At 42.9% G+C, this 20,551-nt stretch overlaps 1 protein-coding gene across 1 annotated transcript; it reads right to left on the reverse strand.

Annotated features, from left to right (window-relative positions):
* Positions 1-4,481: 4,481 nt before the first annotated feature.
* On the reverse strand, positions 4,482-20,290 carry LOC306944830 (MARVEL domain-containing protein 3-like; the record flags this gene model as incomplete). The annotated part of the gene is given in 6 exon segments (XM_079533433.1): positions 4,482-5,188; positions 16,219-16,388; positions 19,078-19,233; positions 20,178-20,230; positions 20,232-20,266; positions 20,269-20,290. Coding segments are annotated over 6 exon segments (1,143 nt in total).
* Positions 20,291-20,551: the final 261 nt, after the last annotated feature.

A 20,551-nucleotide genomic window follows, 5' to 3' on the forward strand; every position in this document is an offset into this window, starting at 1 on the left:
ACGCGAGGCGCGCGGTGCATTCACAGCTAATGAACCTCCAGTGCTCAACAAGCAGCTGGGCGAATCTCAGCCTTTTTTTCCTGCCGCACTTCAGCTGCCCTTGTTTAACTTGGACGGCAGTGTGGGTTAGCAAAAACTTTGAGGTTTCCATACAGATGTCTTAACCTCTCTGCTATCGTTTCTCATGTAGTATTTCAAGGCCTGTTTCAAATGTACGGTCCGTAGCTGTGCCTGTCTGTCTTGTGAGCCTTTGTACGTTCTGTTGAGAAACTAATTACCTGTGCATGGATGCTTTCCCCTCGCTTAAGCTTTCCAAAATATCCTATGTGCTTCAGCAGCAGGTGCAATGTGTGCTAATAGCACAGCTGGAGATCAATAGCCCATTTGTAGTAATGAAGGGCATCCTGCGACTTTCTAGTCCTGCACTGTCACACGCCAAAACCAATTCCATCAAACGCAGTGAGGATCTGCAGACCTTGCAAGGAGCCTCATGTTTTATGTATGATGGGTGATGGTGAGCATCTGTGACACTTTTATGCTGGGCAGGCATTAAGCCTCTGTAATAGATCGAATGCCACCTTTTCCTGGAGATGGATGGATGTGAAAGAGGTGAGTAATGACGAGTGTCCCAGCTGTCATAAGCAACGTGGTTATGGTCCTATTTAATAACCTATTGGAGTCCTAGGAAAGGAGATTTGTAAGATCTGCAAATGTAATTGAGAGATGGGAGTTACAGAAGGTCCATTTTGTAGTTAGAGCTCAACTTACAGTCAATCTGAGTTGAGGCGAGAAATTGACAGGAGACAAACTCAGATGAAGGTAGATTTGCACTGGGAATAAAATACATGGATTACGAAAGAACAATCTCCATTCAAACTGTTCTCCAGTTCTCTAATCCCCGTATGTATTCTCATCACTTTGAAGCAGTTTCTCACGTAAACTGAGATTGCAGTTTCCGTAAAGATGAGCTTCAAATTCTGCTGTCACACAACTGGTTTGTGTTCAGAGTTGTTTCTTCACGTCAGGTACACTGAAACTGCCCTGGAAAAGGCAAGTAATGGTGAAAGTTAATATATTCTGAGAACGTTCACAGTCCTTCTAGCTGTGAGGGTTTTATGGTTCCAGATGAGTGAATTATTTAGTAAATGTAAAGGTTATGTTGAGCCTATTTTCAGGAGCAAATATCTTCTTTCTCCACTGGCCCCAACCCCCACAGTTTTGCCTTTCACATTGAGAAAGAAGCAGCTCGCATCTTGGGATGCTAATTTGCTCCGTTTTGGAAAAGATTTTCCCCAGACTGAATTAATTTTACAACAGTTATTTGAATAAAGGAGACAGTCAGGCAAATGGATGCTCAGAGAGACACAGCCCATCAGGATTAACATTTCACAGCAGTTTACGCAGAGCAGTGGGATGCAGAATCAGTGCTGTGGTCTCTTTTTTTTCATTATTTCATTAACACAGACATCTTAAATATTTGTGCCCTCTGCTTCCTCCTCAGAACAAGGCAGGGGGAGGCGTTCTGTCAAAAAAATGACTTCATATTTCAGTGCTTTGATTGAGATCATCTCTCTCCAAGGCCATGGGAGGGGTTCCTCTGTGGATAACGAATGTCTGTGAGCTGAGATGGGATTTTTGCTCCCAGACTGACTGAAGCTGTTTGCTCCTGCACCAAAGGAGGCAGGTGTAAATTGATAGTTTAAACCCAACAGGAGTACAGAGTGACTTTGAGATAAATCATCTTCTGTAGTCAGCCCAGTGCCTGACACCAGGGAACATCCGCAGTGGGGCTTTTCTCCTGCCAGGCAGATCCAGCCTTGATATATGCACCTGTCCCATAGCACCTGCAGAGGTCAGGGTAGTGGTTCTTTTATTCCTCTTTTTGAAGCTTCTGAATCTGCTCAGCTTCCCAGAAGGCTTCCTGATGTAGCAGGAGTGACTTGCTTTGAAGCTGTTACGATGAAAGTCTGTTTGCCCACAAGAAGTGTGGGTTTGGCCTTTACCTAACACAGATTGTCTGTCCAGAGCCCCAGGCCTACACTTGTGGTGGGCAGGTTTCCTCTGGTTGATACATTGCCTGCCCTGAGGGGAAGGAAAGCTTCCTCTTCCCTGCTGGAGTCCTCCGAAGGGTATTCGTGGAATTTGTACTCTCCTCTGCTACACTTCCCTCCGTGAAGGTGAGTGGAGAAACTGGCAATCACTGGCCCTCTGATGGCTCTGGCCTCCTTTGTGGACTCTCTGCTTGGGGTGCGCTTGCTCTCCGTGTCCTGGAAGGAACCAGCTTTAGCGATGGATTGAACTAGATGGTCTCCAGAGGTGCCTTCCAACCCCTATGATTCTGTGAGGGGTAGAAACAAGGTCTCTGCATGGAGAGATGCTTCATCCTGGATGCTTTCCTGACAAATAGATCCGGAAGGCCCCGTGATCTGTCCTTGTTCTTGAAATCTGGCACATTTGCTCACAGGTCACTGCTGCTTACAACAGAAAACATCATGGGACAACACACAGTGAGCCAAACTACCATAAATGTGAGCTGAGACTTGAGTCATCCCCAGAGTTCTGCATCTAGAAGGACTATGGGAGCCACCAGTCCCTACAAACGCCACGTCAAATGGAAGGAACTAGGGCACTGGGTCTTTCTTACAGTGCAGGTGAAGCCTCCTAACACAAGAGGCTTGGAAGCTTTCTCATTTCTCACCACCTGCTCTTTGAGAGGAAACGCTGGGGCTGCAGGTTGAGTCTTGAGATAGGGGGCAATCCTTGCAGCCGCGCATGGGAAGGCCAAGACCAATGATTGGTGCAAGAGTGGGAAGTGGAGGGCAGAGGTGAGACTGATAGAGCTGAGCTGCATAGAAAAGGACAGGATTGCTTTGGCAGGAAGATGGATGGAAGCCAAGCATCTTTTTTTTTGAATGAATTGTGGTTAGTTGTGGCGTTAGCTGGATGCCAGATATCCCTGTAGAAGAATTCAGTTTCTTACAGTGTGCAGTGAAGGCCTGGTTCTGGGCAAAAGCTAGGAATCAAGGCCTCAATTTCATGGCTATCATCATTAATGTGAGTCACAGCAAGTTTGCAAAAAGTCTTCTGTCTGCTCCACAGTAATGCTATGGAGCCTGTTTACATTCAGATTATTAAAAAGGTGTTTAAGATACTATATCAGTGTTAAACACTTGCAGTAAAGGCTTGTGCAATCATTTCCTGATCCGAACTGCAATGTTTTATTGTTATGTGAATATTAGATCAACTACAATACTCTGAGATGCGTGTTCTTGTGAGTATGTGTATACATACATACATAAAATATATAAAATAAATAAGTTCTATGATGGTTCAAAAGGGCCTCATCTAGACAGTGATTCTGAGCTACATGGAAGTGAAAGATCACAGCCAGGCTCAAAATTGCCTCTTCCCTCCCCACAAACTGACAAATCTTACATACTTCAGCAATAGCTCTTTTTTCTCACCCTCTCATCTGTGAAGTCCAGTGACCTATTTCATCTTCCTCAAAAAAGGACTCTTAAAAGATGTTCTCTTATTTTCTCGACCCTGGGGGCATACAATTACTGCTGTTCACTCATGCTTTTCTCGTTTAGATATTGGAAGGATATGTGAATGTTTTGTCATTGTTACAGAATTGCCTTGAAAAGCTCAATGGCAGCCAGCGCGTACCTGACTTGGGCTCTGCTCATCATCAGCTGTAGTCAGCAAGCCAAACCATGCTGCAGAGGCAAGCAGTATCTTCATTAAGAGGATAGCTGACAAATGTGTTGCCTCTTACCCTCTGATCTGTGCTCAGTGGGATGAGAAAAATGTAGCAGACCTGGAGCCAGGCCCCAGATGCTGCTTTTGAAGTTAGCTCCAGCTAGCTCCTCTTGGCAGCATTCCTACGGGAGCACGTGATTGCCATGCGATGACCCCATGACTCGAAAGATAAAATATTTCACTGTTCCAAGTGGAACAGGTCACAAGTATAACTCAGGATGCGATTCAGAAAGTCACCTGAGTGTCCTCTGCTTTGTGCCTACCGTGGCTTAAAGCAACAGGATGCATCAACAGGCACGGGATGTGTTCAAGGACTTCTCTGCACAGCTGGCTGCCCGTGCAGGCTTTATGTTCAATTCCTTATGCCAAGAGAGAATAAAGGGAGTGGTTATTAACACCAGCTCGGCACCATTGCAATTGCAACCTGTTAACAGTGCACTGCTGTTCAGATTTGCTCTGTACAGGGTGGAAACGTTAGAATCAAACACATTTTAAAGGCAGGAGTCTGTCTGAGAGACTGATGCACCAAAAAAAAAAAAAAAAAAAAAAAAAGCTTTGTTAGAATATCCTTCCAGCATCTATTTTATTACGTTTTATTTACATTTGGTGATTTGAGACACACTTCCAGTACCTTGTCAGACAGTGGATTTAGGCACACAAAGTCTAGTACCTGCCCCTCGCTGAAGCTGCTGTTCTCTGGCACAGGCCCACAACTGACTTCACACTAATGTGGCAAGAGCCTGGGTGTTCTGGGAGCTTCCAGAGGTTCTGTGCGTGGGGCGGTCATTTCTGACGCTTCTGTCCCTAACGCTGCTCTTGGGGCTGTGCTGAGCCGTGGCCATGTGGCTCTGGAAGGCCCGCACGGTTCGAATAGCAAGGATGCAGACCACAAAGCTGGCAAAGTACAAACAGGCCGCAACTACACCAAAGAGGCCGACGGCTGCATCGCCACCCTGGACCACGCAGTTCATGGAGGTGTAACCACGGCGCGCGTACAGCCTCTCACGCCTCTTGCAAGCTTCCGTGGCGTTCACCTGGGTGACAAAGTGCAAGTAGAGACTAACTGCAATGACGTAGCACACACCAGCCAGCAGGCTGAAGGCGCATTCACCACCGAGCAGCCCCATCTTGAGGCGGTGGATGGGTTTTGCCCCCACTACGAGGAAGATGAGTGTGAGCGCTGCTGCTGCTAAGCTGAAGGTTACTCCGCCGTAGACGCAGGGGGCTCTCATCTGGGTGATTTGCATGTCCAGCTCCCTCACTTCCTGGAGCTCCGTGCCCTCGAAGGGGCTGTAGGCTGAATTCAGGTTAAAGGATCCGATGCCCAAGCCGCCGACGGAAGTAAAGCCTGCAACAGAGGCTTGGGCAGCGCCCACACAAATCAGCACCAGGAGGTTAACGGTGATTTCCACGAACTTCAAAATGCCTGTAAGGAGCAGAAAGGTGGGAAGAGGTATCAGAATCATGTGCAAACTGGGGGTGATAAAAATAGATCCAAAAACAGAACCAGAGAGCGCTATTACTGAGACAATCCTCCTGGCTGTAGCAACACCAGAGTGCTTCTTTGTGGGGAAGAAGGGGGGAAAAAAAAAGTGTAAGCTCTCATGGGCACATTTCAGAAGTTGGGCAAATTACTTTTCTAAAAATTTGTCAACGTGTTTGATAAATGGGACTCCATGAGGGGAAAAATCCATAAAGATTTTACTGTGCTTGTGTTACTGCCAAGGAAAGCGAATAACGATTGCATTTTGGCCTGTAGCTCCTTGGCATAAACAGTCTGAACAAAATGCAGAGGTGAAAGCTGACAAAAACCTACAGTCCTCTGATGGCTTAACAAATCGTGCAAGCTGTGTAGGTCCTTAAAAGTTTACTGCTTTAACAGACACGTTTTTGTGTTAAGTGCTAATTCGAACTTCTTACGCATCACTTCTCTATCTCTTACAGAAATAAAATCTCTTCACAGGTATTAACAAACTGATTGCATAGAAAAAGTGGGGAAAGAGGACAAAAGTACCTTATGTATTGAGGTAAGGGAATTTGATACTTCGTGTATTCTTTCACAGATGCCCAGCTTCAAAAGAAAGCTTTATGACTTCTGAGTTGAATCTTGTCCCTGTGCTATGCTACTGATAAAAGTAACCTAGGAGAAATGGCTTCTTCTAGTAGCTGCCTGTCAGGAAGGGCCAGCAGAGCGTAGATTAATCTGATTATTCTGTGACAGCTCACTAGGGGTCAGACTAAGATTAGTAAACATGACCGATGTTGCAGTGTAGCACAGCTAGAGTTGCCTACTCAGGAAATGAAAACCCAAAGTGTATCACATGCTGTTCCTCAAGTCCTGAAGCTAATTACTGAATTGTGAGTCTTATTCTGCTGCAGCCTGACAGCCAAGAATGTAAGATGCTTCACAGAGTGGTCCTATGCTTGCCTTTAAAGGGGGGTGGGATCTTCAGCTTGCATATAGACTTTCATTTATGCTATTAGCATTGATCAGCGTGGCATTTTCCTCCTGAGCCATGGCTCCGTTGCTGTCAAGGCTGTATGGGCTGAAAAGAAAGGGCTGAAGCAGCACGAGGAATGATGGATTATTGGGTATATTGGATGGATTGGATGGATTATTGGGTTCTGCCCCTTCTTATGCCCTCCCCAGAGGGCTGGGGCAAGAAGTACCTTCCTGTTGCTGCTTCCTTTCACTGGAAGATGCTTGTGGCAGTTTGACAAGGGCCTCTGGCTATGCTAAGTATCAGCTTTTCCTGTACATCCCCTTGCTGAGCTTTAGAAAGGGCAATTTTCTGTTGTTAAGAGTTAGCACCTGCTGCAAATCTCTCCATATTTATAACTGTGAAAATAACCCATTCCAATCCTCAGTGCTGCTGTTCCAAAACTTCCTAAGTATTCATACAAGGCCTTACCTTCACTGAGCTGCTGCTGTAGGACTGGCATGATGCATCCCTTTGCAGATGGAATGAAAAATGAAACCAGTGAGGGCTGTTGAATTTTCAATTGCAGCAGTAGGTGCTTTGTGGCATGTGTGAAAAATGTCCTAAAGCAGGCCATTCAGGTTGGGTGGGTTTTATATGTACCTGCATAATTTTCACACATGCCTGTTGTAGAACTGATTGGAGTGGAAGCAAGGAAAAAAGGTTCATTAGCAGCCACTCCAGGAGTTATCTGCAATGTGTGGATTGACTTAAAAACAATAAAACGGGCAGTAACAAGAACTCCTGTGTTAAAGAAAAATCCTAAAATGATGAATGCTACAAAGCTGTGAATTAAAGGTCTGTGATGGCAGCCAGCAGAGTTTTTAAAGTGGACTACTAATGGGAATTCCCAAGGCCTTATGCGATCTTCAATTGGAAATATTAAGCCCTACAATATGTTCAAATCTTGACCTAGGCACTCTAAAAGTTTTGTACAACTTTGACCTGTTATCTGTTATAGTTAAAAACTGATACTCAATCTACTACACTATTCCCTAGTCCCAAGCAACAATGAATGTGTTGCAAGACTTGAATCGTAAACAGCAGGAGGCCTGAAAACCATAGACTCATAGAATTGTAAAACTTTACAGGCTTGGATGTATTTTTCCTTTCTCAAGGTCAAAACCTTGGGACTAATCTAAAATTAATTATACTGGTTTGTATTATCATACAATCATTAATTTTGGAAAGATCTCTCAGAACATCCAGTCCAATTGCCAACCCACCCCCACCATGCCCATTCACCGCGTCCCTCAGTGCCACATCCACATTTCCAGGAACGCTTCCACCACCTCCCTGGGCAGCCTGTGCCACTGCCTCACTGCTCTCTGTGAAAAGGAATTTTTCCTAATATCCAACCTGAGCCTCCCCTCCTGGTCGGGCTGAAGGCCGTTATTTCTCATCCTAAAATTAGCACAGTGAATAGCTGATTTTGGGAACGAGCCCCCTCCATACTGAGAAACTAATGAGACTCAAGTCAGGGTTCTTGGACTGCTACTTTCTTTCCTATGCTTCTTTTCCACTCTGCTTTTCAACACTAAAGGTGAGAAGAACTGATGCAATCAGTTCAGGCTGTAGGTGTTTCCAGGAGCTTTGCAGAGGATTGCTTCACTCATTCCATAAAATCCAAATCTGCAATGGATGGTAATTTCAATTTAATTGTTAGCTTTGTTTGAATCCTATCTTTACTGCCATGAGTACGATGCCTGCTGTATCAAATAGGTTCTCTTCTATCAAATGCAGTTTTTCCACTTATATGATTTATCCATTATTCACTGTTTTCCTTTTTCTCCTGTATTGGGTGCACACTTGGCTACTGCCATGGCATTAATGCATTGATCAATGGCTTTGTCTTATGCCAAACGGTGAGCTTAAATGCAGCAAAACAAGCAGGCAGGCTGTAAGCATTTAGATCCACAGGCAGCTGACCTTAGTCTAATAGCTCCTGCCCTTGGCTGGGAAGTCATCATGTTCTTCCCCTACCCAGCAATACTGTGGCCAAGCATTAGGTCCTTCCAAGAGCTGTTTTAATAAATTAAAAGAGCAGGAAACGATTCAGCTCCTTTCTTGTGTGCTGCTGTTTTTTCCTGCAACTTTAGCAACTTGAAGTGACTCATAGAGGGTCTGATGAGCAATTGCGCTGGCACAAATTTAGCAGGGGAAATAACAGCCGAAGAAGAATCAGAAATTCTCCATTTCAGGTGTGGTGAGCTGTTAAACCTGCATGCTTTGTCTCATAAACCTACTCTGCATCTGACTGCGTGGTAACCAGTAACTCACAGCTGTTTGAATCTTGTATGTGGTAAGCTGTGAAGAGGCTTTTCCCCCTGTAGCAGAACAATCCCAACATCAGGATCACTGTGGTTATGTGTATGTGTCCATAAAGTAATAAGGTCAATTCACATTTGTCCCTGTGTTTCTGTAGCTGACGAAAACTCATCTGCAGGACAATCATTCCTAGCTGTTTCTGTTGAACTCCCCCTAACCTCACGAGGGCCTGACTAAATAGATGCAGCCTTCAAAGTGTCTCCCTCCACTACATCTTGGCACTTTATATCCCTCTGCTGGCTGCACAGGGACGACTTCTCCTGACTGACTCTTTTGGTATCACTCTTTCTTCTCCATTTAACATTCCTGTGTGTTTTTCAGGTATCTGAAAAACACCTGTTTTCTCCATGTGCCTTTTGGCTTGCTCTCTCCCTCTGCTTCCACTGCAGGCCAGGTGCCACCAGGATCGGCGGTACCCAACCAGCAGCCTCAGAGGTGTCCAGCTGTCCCTCTTGGACACCTCACTCCCAGAGCCAGGGGCGTAGGCCAGGACAGGCTCACACAGGGCAAGCAGGTAGTATGAGGAAACTGTGTCAACCCACACAGGTAAGTGGAGCCTGAGCCACATCCCATTAGGGGTCGCTCGAGGAAAAGGGAAGAGAAGAACTACAGGCTGCAGCACACGCAGCAGGAATCATTCACCCAGCCTTTCTCACTGAAAGTTGTTTTGTCTTCCAGTTTGGGTAGCTTTCTGCTTTTCAGAGGTAGTGGTGTGTGTTGTTTTGATTTTTTCCACAGGAGCAGGCAAGTATTTTGACCATATACAGTGACTTACAAAAGCTGCAGTCAGTCCTGAAAAGGATCTCATATGCTGAACTTCTCCTGAAGTGTAGGTGGTGCATTTCCACAGAAGGTAAGTACACAGCTTGGTGCACAGCTTTGGTCCCCTCTGGCCTAAATTGGAATGCGATGGGTGGGAGAGGGAGGAAACATCAGAGGAAGAGAGATATTCCCTTTTTGGAAGGAAGGGGACAAAAATGTGACGAGGAGGAAAGAAAACTGGAGGAAAATGAAGAGGAAATGAAATGGAGAAAACAGTCACAACAGACTAAAATATTAAATCTGCAAGCAAAGTATTAAACTATCTTGCTAATGGTATTACATCCCTTATATAAATACCAGTGCAAAGCAAGATTTACTGAAACTGGTAATGAGAATGAAACCAACTTCACTGATGTAAGTTCAGGGCAATACAGAGCCTTCTGATAAACAAACCTTCCCCATGCCACCACTATCTGTGTAGGTCTCCAGTGTTCTTCAGACACTGGTGGGATTTAGCTTTCACTGAGTTATGCTGAAATCTCCCTGATGTTCAAAGAAGGAATAAAAACAACAACTCTAAAGCAAGAGTTAGGCAATGTGAGACCAACAGTTGTTCACTGAATCTTGGCTTTTCAAAGGACCCAAGGGAACCATGTACTCAGAGCCAACTGAAATTTAATGGCACATAAGCACCCAATACGTGTAGGCTCATTTGTCTGAGATATCATCTTACTGGAAATGGAGGGAGAAATAGTTATAAACTGGGAAAATTAAACTATTCATGCACTCCAGAAAAAAGAATAACTATCTTCTAATATGTTGTCTCTCTTTACTAAAGACAGTTTCTCCACTAGGAAATCTCAAAGGATAACTAGCCTTGTTTTCAATGATTCACAGAAGCCCTACAAGCATAACTGGAATGCTCAAACCCGAACGCATAGACTTGTTTTTTCTGTGTGTAATATTCCCTCGAACAGCTATTGTCCTACCTGCTCTATCCAGCTGTCACAGAAAAGGGCTTAATTTGCAGAAACATAGTTTCCTGCCACTGTATGAAACTGATTCACTTGCCTTTGAGATAGTGTCAGTGTTTTTTTCCCTGCCTAGAAACAACCTTTTTTCCCCTGGTATTTCCTTAAAGCATCATTTCTAAGCATGTTCTTGATTTGTCTCCTGTTAGCCTAGAATGAGCCACCTTCACAACCTTCTAAAAGGAAAGCAGAAGGTCACGCATTAAACTGTAGCACTTGGTAATACTGATTTAAATGCAACGTGTGTAAAAGGCTTTAGACATATCTGTAGTTGCTGGTAGGTCTCAGCATGGTGACATGGTGACCTCCTGTTCTGTCTTTTGGGAAGCACTTTTTCTTCCTACTGTACCCATGCTTCCACCAGGTAGTAAAACAAATATCTTGTAACAAACTTGGGCGGTCCAGAAAACAATGAAATGCTCTTTTCTTATGCCAACTTTCTGTAGGCACTCCTTTCACTCAAAGTGAAACATGGCCACCTTTAGAAAGTACAAAGATTGGGGTGTTATTGCTCCTTACGTAACCATAGTCTGGCTGAAGGTAGATCAGGTTGGAGGAACCTGTGGAGCTCCTTACTCACTTTACAAGTTGTGGGTTGTCATACCTGGTAAGCAGCATTCCTGACTGAGTGGATTTCTCTCCTTTAAGGGAGCTGTAATCGGTTGCTTCCAGAAATACAGCTACATCTCACATAGCATTGCTTTGCTGTATCATCAGTTAGCCTTGAGAGCCACTTTGTGAAAAGAAGAATTTCTCTTGCTTCTAAGAATTTGGGTAAGGTGAAAGGAAGACAAACCCAGTAGTCTTGCGAGAAGGATGGTTGCCAAGCTTGTTTTACACTGGTGCAGACTTAAGAAAGATTTCCCAGCAGGTAACCATGGACCAAAGTCTAACACATACTAAAAGTTAACATGACTTTGCAAGGATCTTGCCTTGCTACCTGAGGTGAAAATTCTCGGTTGTAGTTCTCCTCTCTGTAAAAACAATAGTATAAGCAAGCAAAAAAAAAAAAAAAAAGGTGGATGAAAACAACTGATATAAAAATGTGGGCAGAGTCAAGCCCCATATCTTGATAGGGCAACTATTTGCTAAAGGTATCTGTAAAGATACTGGTATCTGCTAAAGGAAACTGGTATCTGTAAGTACTGTAGCTCTTCTACATGTTTTTATAGAGCTAAATGGCTATTTGTATTTCACAGCAAACAAGATTTAATTCCAAATGAAATAGTCCTCAGAACAGGAAGGTTACCTGCAGCTCTGCTATGCACTCCATCTATCTTGTAAATGTGCCATTTTCATTAAGCATTTTGAATCATCTAGATTCATTTGTATAGCTCTATCCAGTTCCCACTACAGATGTCTTCCTTCTTTCCAACTCCAGGATTAAAAATGTAATGGCAAATTTAACGTGTTAGTCGCCCTGTATTTAAATATATGTTGCAAGAGATAGGAGGGGAATGCTGCCTAAATACAAATGAGACTGCAGGGGAACTTAGTGCTCCATCCTCATAGCAAAAATACGTTGAAATAAATTAACTGTTACAGGAACAGTGTATGACAGCTTTGAGCACAATTTAAAAGAGCTAAGAATGCAGAGGCAAAATGTGAAGATAAAAACTAATCCCACTAGGTGCCTCCCCAGAAACATATGTATCCTATTGACCACGCTGTTGAAAAGATCTATCTTGTACTGCTGAATATACTTCTCTAACACTTATTTTAATCCATAAAGTTATCTGCACTGTGTGCATTTAATGACCCTTCAATGTTTTTCAACATATGTAACTGGAGTTATGGAAAGTCTTTTACTTCAATCCAATGCCTCCTGCAAAGCACTACTTCCCTGCCATCAAGAGTTCCACAGCATCAGATGTTAAACGGTGTTCTGCAAAGTGTTTTTCCCTCCTGCTCTCAGGTCAGACTCTCAAAGAAGAGCAGTACCAGGACATAACACTGCAACGTAATGGTATTGGTATAACTGTGATGAGCAGTGGCGTAACTCAAAGCGGGTGTCTAACAGTGAGATCCCTCTGCTCAGCGTGACTTTTCACCTCTGTACTTTTTCCAGTCTGAGAGTATTTGCCAGCATCCTTAGCTACAGGAAAAACACGGACTGCTTTGTGAAAACAAAAGCTTATAGATGTTTACATTTGAATTAATGCTGGCTTGTTAATGTACAAGTATATCTTGGAGAAAGACATTGTTACTCCCTAATTCTATTTCCTCCTCCTAATAAATTTGGTTTGATATTTCCTCCTGGCTCTGTTTGAAGTCAGAGGCTTTTATTGTTGTTACAAATGATAACGCTGTCTTGTTCTGAGAGGAAATCAGTCTGAAGGATTTAACAACTGTGGCTGCTGTAATGCAGGCTTAAGACAGGATAGTTTGGGAGCACCTACAATGTGCTTTAGAAATCGGCCACTATTCACGGCCCCTCTTTAAGCTGTGTTTATGGCAGCAAAGATCAGAGATTCAGTTGTACTTTTACTATTCAGTTATAGATCACAATTTTTTTTTTCTCTAATCTTTTTAAGTGCTATCTCCCTTCCATGCTAATAGGGCTGAAGAATTAAAAAAAAAAATGTTAGCACTGTAGTTCTAGCTAGCACAGTACAGTTCTATACAAGGCAAAAATGTGAGCTTTTTCTGAGTCTGCTACTGACTGAGGATGGGAGAAATTTGGTTTACCTTCACCATTTCAGCAAAACTAGCAGCAGTATTACCCTACAGTTGCATCACTCCACCTCTTTCACATCAGTATATGTAATATAATTAAGAGCTTTTGAGGAAAAGTGATCAAATATTCACGACCAACATAAGATCAGAAGTTCCCTCCTGAGTTTGGTGCAGATTTTGTTCTCTCTAACGTAAAGGAAGCAGCATGGCAGCCAGACTGAAACGCTTCTCGTGTTCCCTCTGATAACCAGAAGGAATGAATTTGACAAAGCAATCATTATTACTAATTTAATTTTCCTAAGCAGAAGATAGAACTACAGAAATTAAATCTGCACCAACAGTGAAAAACAAGTTGGATGCATTTTTCTGAAAGAATTTCAGCACTAAGAAATTCAAGGCCAATAACTCTGTGTTGTTTTAAGTAGCATACGCTATTGAGCTTCAGCTGTAAGAAATGGTTATTCCAAGCACTAGTTCCTCAAGCTGATGAATGGCTTGTCTTTATCAAGAGTAGTTTATTTCCAATTCTCACGTAATCATATAGAGTATCTACACAGCTTGACACCATTCTATGCACTGTTGTGTAATACAGAAGCAGAAGGTGGCCAACTTCTTTGTTTTTATTGTCTTTTTAATCTGTGATCTGCAGATCCCCAGGTGTGATTTTCCTATCAAATATAAACATAGAAACGATACATAAAGCTAGTGGAGCAAGGGAGAGTCAAAAGTTTCATAGAGGGAAGTGGTTCAAAAGAATCAGGAGATACAAGAAGAAAGGCAATCCAAGCCGTAGTGTATCTGATTTTCCAAAAAAGCTCGTGGTAAAGCCTCCAGCCAAAACCTCTTAAAGGACACAAGCTCCCATGAGATGAAAGGAAAGATCGTCTCACAGATTTGTAGTGGTTAAAAGGAAATAAAAAGGAATGCCTCATTTTCAAACAGATGGAGTCAAGAAGAAATCTTAGTTCTGTGCTGCCTGTCACGAGTTACACCTCTATTAGCAGTGGAATGTGAGTGCGTCCCTAGAATGAAACAGGTGGAGACTGTACAAAGGTACGAAGCACAACAGAAGTGCATACTGGTCTGCAGTTCAGGAAATCCCACGAATCTGAAGTGAATAACCCAGAGGACAGCTTGCTCTGTACTGGTCCAAACTGCTACATTCCTCCCAAACTTGCACTCTAGTATATAATTTGGGAGGATGCATAATCTTTATACAATCTGGTACTGCTACCCAGGTGATCCTACCTAGACAACTGAATGGGTATTATGGGGATTGCTTGCAGAATTTTTAAACAGTTTTTTTTTCTTCTGTGTTTAGATGAAAGGACTAAAATGGAGCAGAATGGTTTGAAGTCTCTTTAGATGCTATCAAATGCTCCCGACAGCAAAGGACGTTAGAATCAGTTGTCTCTTCCACTGTATTCAGGTTGGGTTTCTTTTCTTAATGCAGTTGTAGGAAAAAAAAGAAGTGTGGGAGGGAATTAGAGAGGGAAGGAGGCAATAAGAATAATTTCTTTTCTTTTTTTTTTTTTTTTTTTCAGCTACAGCTTGCAGCTAAGGTGCTAGAAGGATAACTGGTTTCATACCAGCCTGTTTGTGAAACCTCAACTTCAGTTTTTTGGGATATTGCAGGTGAGGAGCACAGTGGCTGAAGTAAATATTGCTTGGAGCTCTTGGTTGTCCACAGTTCCTCTATAGTTTGACAAACCAGTCAACTTGTACAAAAAGCATATGGATAGTTGCTGGGCAAAAGGAAAAGTAAGATATGTAGTGAAAGGAGAACGAAGCACGCTCAGGGGCTAAGGCTCACATTTCAGTTGTTGCTTTGGAAAAGACTGTGGTAGATGGCTCCATTTCCCATCCTTGTTTGACACTACTTTGTTTTGAAATTACGGCAATCGGGAAGGGGGATTTCACCAGACTGCTGATAAACCATTGGCAAAAGAAAGAGAGAGTTAAAAAGCACTTCCAGGAAGTTTTCGATGCTGTAAGAAGCTGTAGCTCACATGCACTGACTTCCTTTCAAAAAGTTCGTGTTAGGTTTTCGTTTATAACATTTGGTATCTGATTGCAGGGAACAGAGAATTCTAAGAAAACAATTCTAAGAAATTGCACCCAAATTTTTTGTACTTTCAGAAGTTCAATGAGTAGTCGAATTCTCAGGATTTTACCAACCTCCAATTTCTCTTCATTTTTTTGAAATTAAGCTGCCAATAATGGGGTTTGTTTTCTATTTGATTTCTTTTCCCTCCTCCAGTGTAAGCTCAGCCATTAAACTTTTGGAAATACTGAGCAATACCTGGGGGAGGGGTGGGAGTGAAATCATCATTGTCAACTGATGCATCCAAATCTGGGACATTTTGAAGATGTTAATGATGCTTGATGCACTGAAATAACGAGAAGCAAATGGGAGGAAAAAAAAAAAAAAGCATGTCACTCTAAGCTCTTCATAAGCCTGATCAGCTTCTGACCAAAAACTGTGCACCTCAGCTTTCACTTAGAATGCAGTGAGCCTTTCCAAAAAACAAAGAGGGAAAACTTTAAAGGAGAAATGTGTATTTTAGCTGCATTTTCTTTCAATTTACGGGATTTGCTAAGCGTTAAGGCTGATTTACCCCCACATTAATGTTCATTTCTTGAACATTTCTTGTTGTGCCCATTTTCTAGCAATGAAAAAATCAGTTATTTCTGAAGAGCTGGTTTACTGGATTGGATTTAATGGATTACATGTCCTTAAAATAGTTCTGCCTCAGATGCTGTTACTTTATAAAGATGCATCAGTGATGACTGCATTAAATACAGAGTTGATAGTGTGAGAAGAACATGTTGGGATAACCCAGCATCAAAGCTTCCACAGCAGTATTTAGACTGCCTACTCCCAAATCCCAAAGCTTACCCCTTGTTGCACAACACATCACCTGTGCTGACACTGTGGCTGCATACTCTGAATACACATCTTCAAGTATCTGTGATACTCCGTACATTTTGCTTTTTAGATTCTTCCAATTACTAATTTACAATTACTAACCTGCAGCCACGTCATTCATGAATTTCATGTTCATATTTTATGTGTTCCCCTGGATTTACTTTGTTGTGCTTCTAATCACAGACAGAGAAACCTAGAAGAGCCTTGGGAGGGGGAGGAGTGGGTGGCAGGCAGTAAGAATTGCACGTACCTCTTGTTGTGCATACCTTTGAACACTTCATGGACAAGGTTTCCTTGGTGGGGTAATACTGTGGTGGTGAGTCAAAATACTCCTGTGATGCTGCTGAAGCTTTAGAGTACGGCTCTGAGCAAATGGTGGAAGCCCTCGAGTGCTGGCCACCACGGGTATCTTTTGCTGGCCTGCAGTGGAGTAAATGGGTAATATACAGTAATTAGATCATGCTGCAATAACATACAGGCTCCCTTAAGCCTAATGAATGTTTAAGGTTGGTGAGATTTTACATTATTCTGCGTGAAAAGTGTAACTGGCTCTTTTAAAATGAGTTAACGCTCAGCTTAAAAGAAATGGTAAATTGTTTTGTAAATGCTTGGTCTAATCTAAACGTTCTCCTTCATTTAAAGGAGACTTTGAACTTGACTTTTCAAGGTACAGCTGGATGATGCTGAATTAGTAAGAGGCATTTAAAGTCTCATTCCATATTTTCTTTTTTATGTCTTCCTATTTGATTACTATCTTGAATTTCTTATCCACATATCAGCACTTTCAGCTGTAGTTTTGTTTCCTAGCATCGTTGCACTATGGTTTATCTTCATCCAATTCCAGATTTAACTTAAAAATATTATCTTATGCATTCACACTAAATCATGTTCATTGTAGTTTTTTACATTTTAATTGAGACCTTCAATAACAAGACTAATGCTAACAACTCCACGTGTAGTTGCCAACAGCTCTTTTTGGCTGAAACATTCCTGATTTTTCTGACCTTTGTCCTGGGTCTTGTGCAACCACCAAGGCATCCTGCACAGCTGTGTCACATAAATTAAATAAGCTATGTGATTTATAAGACTTCCAGTTAACTTGAAAGCAATCCCTTTGGTACTTCTGATGCAGCTGCTTCTCTCTATTGTATCTTGCTACTTGCCAGAAAACAAAACAAGCAAAACAAAATAAAAAAAAAAAACCCTCCCCTAATGTTCAGTATCTGAGTACAACTAGGAAAAAAAAAAAGCCCAAAGACAAAAAACCAACAACTTTCTTCTAGATGTTTTTTCCCCCTCAAAATGGGCCTCATCTGGCTGCCCTTGCTCCTGTTTTCCTTCAGGACTTTCCAGCTCAGGGTGATGCAACTCTTCTTCAGCAATGAGAGAAAGCTTACTATAGAAGTTTCAGACACAAATGCATTGTGAAAGACATATTTTGGCTAGATAGTTTTGGCTCACAAGGGATGAGAGCATTAGGCACCCAAATTACAGTTTCTACAATACTCTTCCCATCTCTTCAATCATGGGATCTGGAGATCTTTGGGTCAATAAATCTAAGATTTCACCAAAATACTGTAATTTCCTTACAAAATCAGTTATTCTTTTCAAGATCAGTAAGCAGGGGAAATATTGTTCAGTTAAGCCAAACTGCATCCAAAAAAAAAAAAAAGAAAGATGAAAAGTCATTTTGATTAGTTGCAGTGAAGGCTGGTTCTTGTCAGCTTCTTGGTTGACTCCAAGAACCACCTCCATGGCTGTTACAGATCTGTAGCTGCAGTTTCCCCTCCTCTAATCCTCGGTGTATATGGGGATGGTTGTTAGCCCTTACAGTCCTTCCACCATTTGCCAGTGTGTCCTGCCATTTATAAGTAACAACAAAAGCAAGAAGTCCAGAAAAGAGCCTTACTAAGAAGAGGTGGTTCAACTTACTGCTATCCTTGCACATGTTGTAAGATAATTTAACTACATTCGCTCCTGATCTATGCTCTCACTAAGAGCAATCATTCAGCATCTAAAGATGATTCTTAGGCTGATTTCTATTCCCATTTCTCTCATTTCTTTTTCATGAATTAAAAGAGACAGAAGAAAAAAAAATACAGTAAGTAGTTTTTGTAATAGGATTATCATCCACATCTTTTATTCTCAGCTGGAAGTACTCTTTCTAGTCCATACAAGCGCTCCCCACTGCTGCTTTTATTCTCATCCTATTTTTTCTTGCTTAAGTGTGTATTATCAGGGTAGATTTCAGTGGTTCAGCTTTAAAAGAACCTTTATTATACCTATCTCCTCCTTGCTCTTTGATTCTATTATTACCTTACAACCATGCTCCCAAAGGCTAAGCAGGTCTGAAGAACATCTTACTGTCCCAACTCATTTGCTAATGTTTACAACTGCAGATTCCTACAAAGCAGCCAGCAGCATGCCCTCAAATAAAAACAGCCTAAGATCAGTTCTAATATGCTCTAGGCTATCCAGGCTGAAAGGAGGAGTATAATATCCTGAGAACTGATTTGTCACTCCATCTCTTCTGCTCGCTTATTTACTTACTGCAGTGATAGTGGCTGGCCTGCTCTGATGTGCCACAAACTACCTGAGGCACTTAAATAAGTACATTTATTGACTGCAATTATTTAAACTGATTTTGTTTTGGATTACCATTAACTTGTTCAAAGCTGAATCAAGCAGCATATTCAGTAAGTCCCTTTGCTGATACATATAATAATACAGTGAGTATTGGCAAGCCTTGACTTATTGTCACCTGTTGACCAAACAATCCCTTAAGCAGCTGTACAAAGAGCCATAGCCATACTTTAACTACTTGTGATCTGGCTTTATTCAGACAACCCTATGAAATACACAGATCTGCCTCTTTCTGCTGTCTCTTAGCCTGCAGCTACCCTGGAGTTCAATAGAAAGATTAAAAGCTGTTTAAAATTTCAAAGTGTAAAATAGTTTCCTGATTCTTAATGTGGAATTCTCATGCTCCATGATTTCAGGTAAACGCTTTCTTTACTACTGTAGTGTGAATGTATTTAAAAGCAAACAAACAAAAGGACAAACATAGCAGACTTGCTGTGATATGCTCCTTTAAGGTGATAAGACGTACCTTCCATTGTATGGGCTTGGTTTTCTTGTTTTTCTGTCTTCCTCATATCCATCAGGTCCACGATTCTCATGGTACCCACCTTGCGTATCTCGGTATCTCCTCCCAGCATGAGCCATCTTGTCTCTTACATGTACTCTTTCTTTCAAAAATAACTTCCTGCACCAGAGGAATAAAACTGATTCATTTTACTGCTCCACTCAAAGTTATTCATTGACCAGCGCCAACAGAATGCATCCATTTCATGCTGACTCCAGACATAGTAAAGACTTCCTTAAGAAAAGTAGGAAGTAAACTTTTTTAAACTACAAGTAACTTCAGTAAAGTCTATTTCTCTACCTTTTCCTATTGATCAAGCAGGACATTTTCTGTATTCAACACTTTTTACACTGAACTTATTTACAAGATCCACTCTTGCTCTCCCACCTCTCCTGCAAGGACAAGGCGTGTTGGCCATACAGAGAAACAATCATAGAATCGTTTGAGTTGGAAGGGGCCCTTAAAGGCCATCTAGTCCAACTCCCCTAGAGTGAACAGGGACACCTACGGTGAGATCAGGTTGCTCAGAGCCCTGTCCTGCCTGACCTGAATGTCTCTACGGATGGAGGAGGGAAAGAGGGCAGCATCCTTTAACTCTCTGGGAAAGGGAAACCCGTTGCAGTCCTTCACTAACCTAGTTGTAAAAATCTTCCTTATATCCAATCTAAACATCCCCTCTCTCAGTTTGAAGCCGTTTCCCCTTGTCCTACCACAACAGAGCCTGCTGAAGGCTGTCTATTTGAGCCCAACGCTGTGAGAGGTCACCTCGCACAGCACGAGCGCCTCCGCACGCCTCAGCCCAGGCTGCCAGCTCCAGCAGCAGCACAGCAGCACCCACGGTCGATATGGTTTCGACTGGTCGAGCTCAGGCCTCGCATAATGACTTCCCTTCAGTCTCCTCTGGGTGCCATTAAGGAAAGAAGTCGATTTTTCTTTCCGGCTAACTAACAAAGAGACTCTCCTCGGCTCGGCTCCTCTGTTTGGAGCAGAGGGCTCTTTGAAAGGCGGCGAAGACCCCAGAACGCAGCCAGACGAGACCCAGCCCGTGCCCCCCCGCCCCTCACCTGAGGGCAGCGCGGAGCTCCGGCTCTCGGCCAGCCCGGGTCCGCCCTCCACCTACCGCCGCTCCTCCCGCCGCGGGGAGGCGGCCCCTGGCGCGGGGCAGCAGCTGCGCCATACCCGCCCGGAGCTGCCCGGCCTCAGGTTGCGGCGCTGCTGCCGGCCTGGGCACGGGGGAGAGCGAAACATCGGGGCCCTGGGGCGGCCCTGGCGTTGTTTACTTTGATAAACGAAGACCTCGGTTCTCCTTCTGGAAAGCGGGTGCCCTGGCAGGGTATAGAACTGGAAGGTCAATAAAATGAGAATTCAAGCCCCCTCCCCAACCCAGCAGCTGCCTTTTTAAAATTACTTCTGTTGCTTTTAAAGCCAGCTTCCTCGC

This window comes from Tetrao urogallus, assembly GCF_951394365.1.
Source record: "Tetrao urogallus genome assembly, chromosome: 3".
NCBI classification, from domain to species: Eukaryota; Metazoa; Chordata; class Aves; order Galliformes; family Phasianidae; genus Tetrao; species Tetrao urogallus.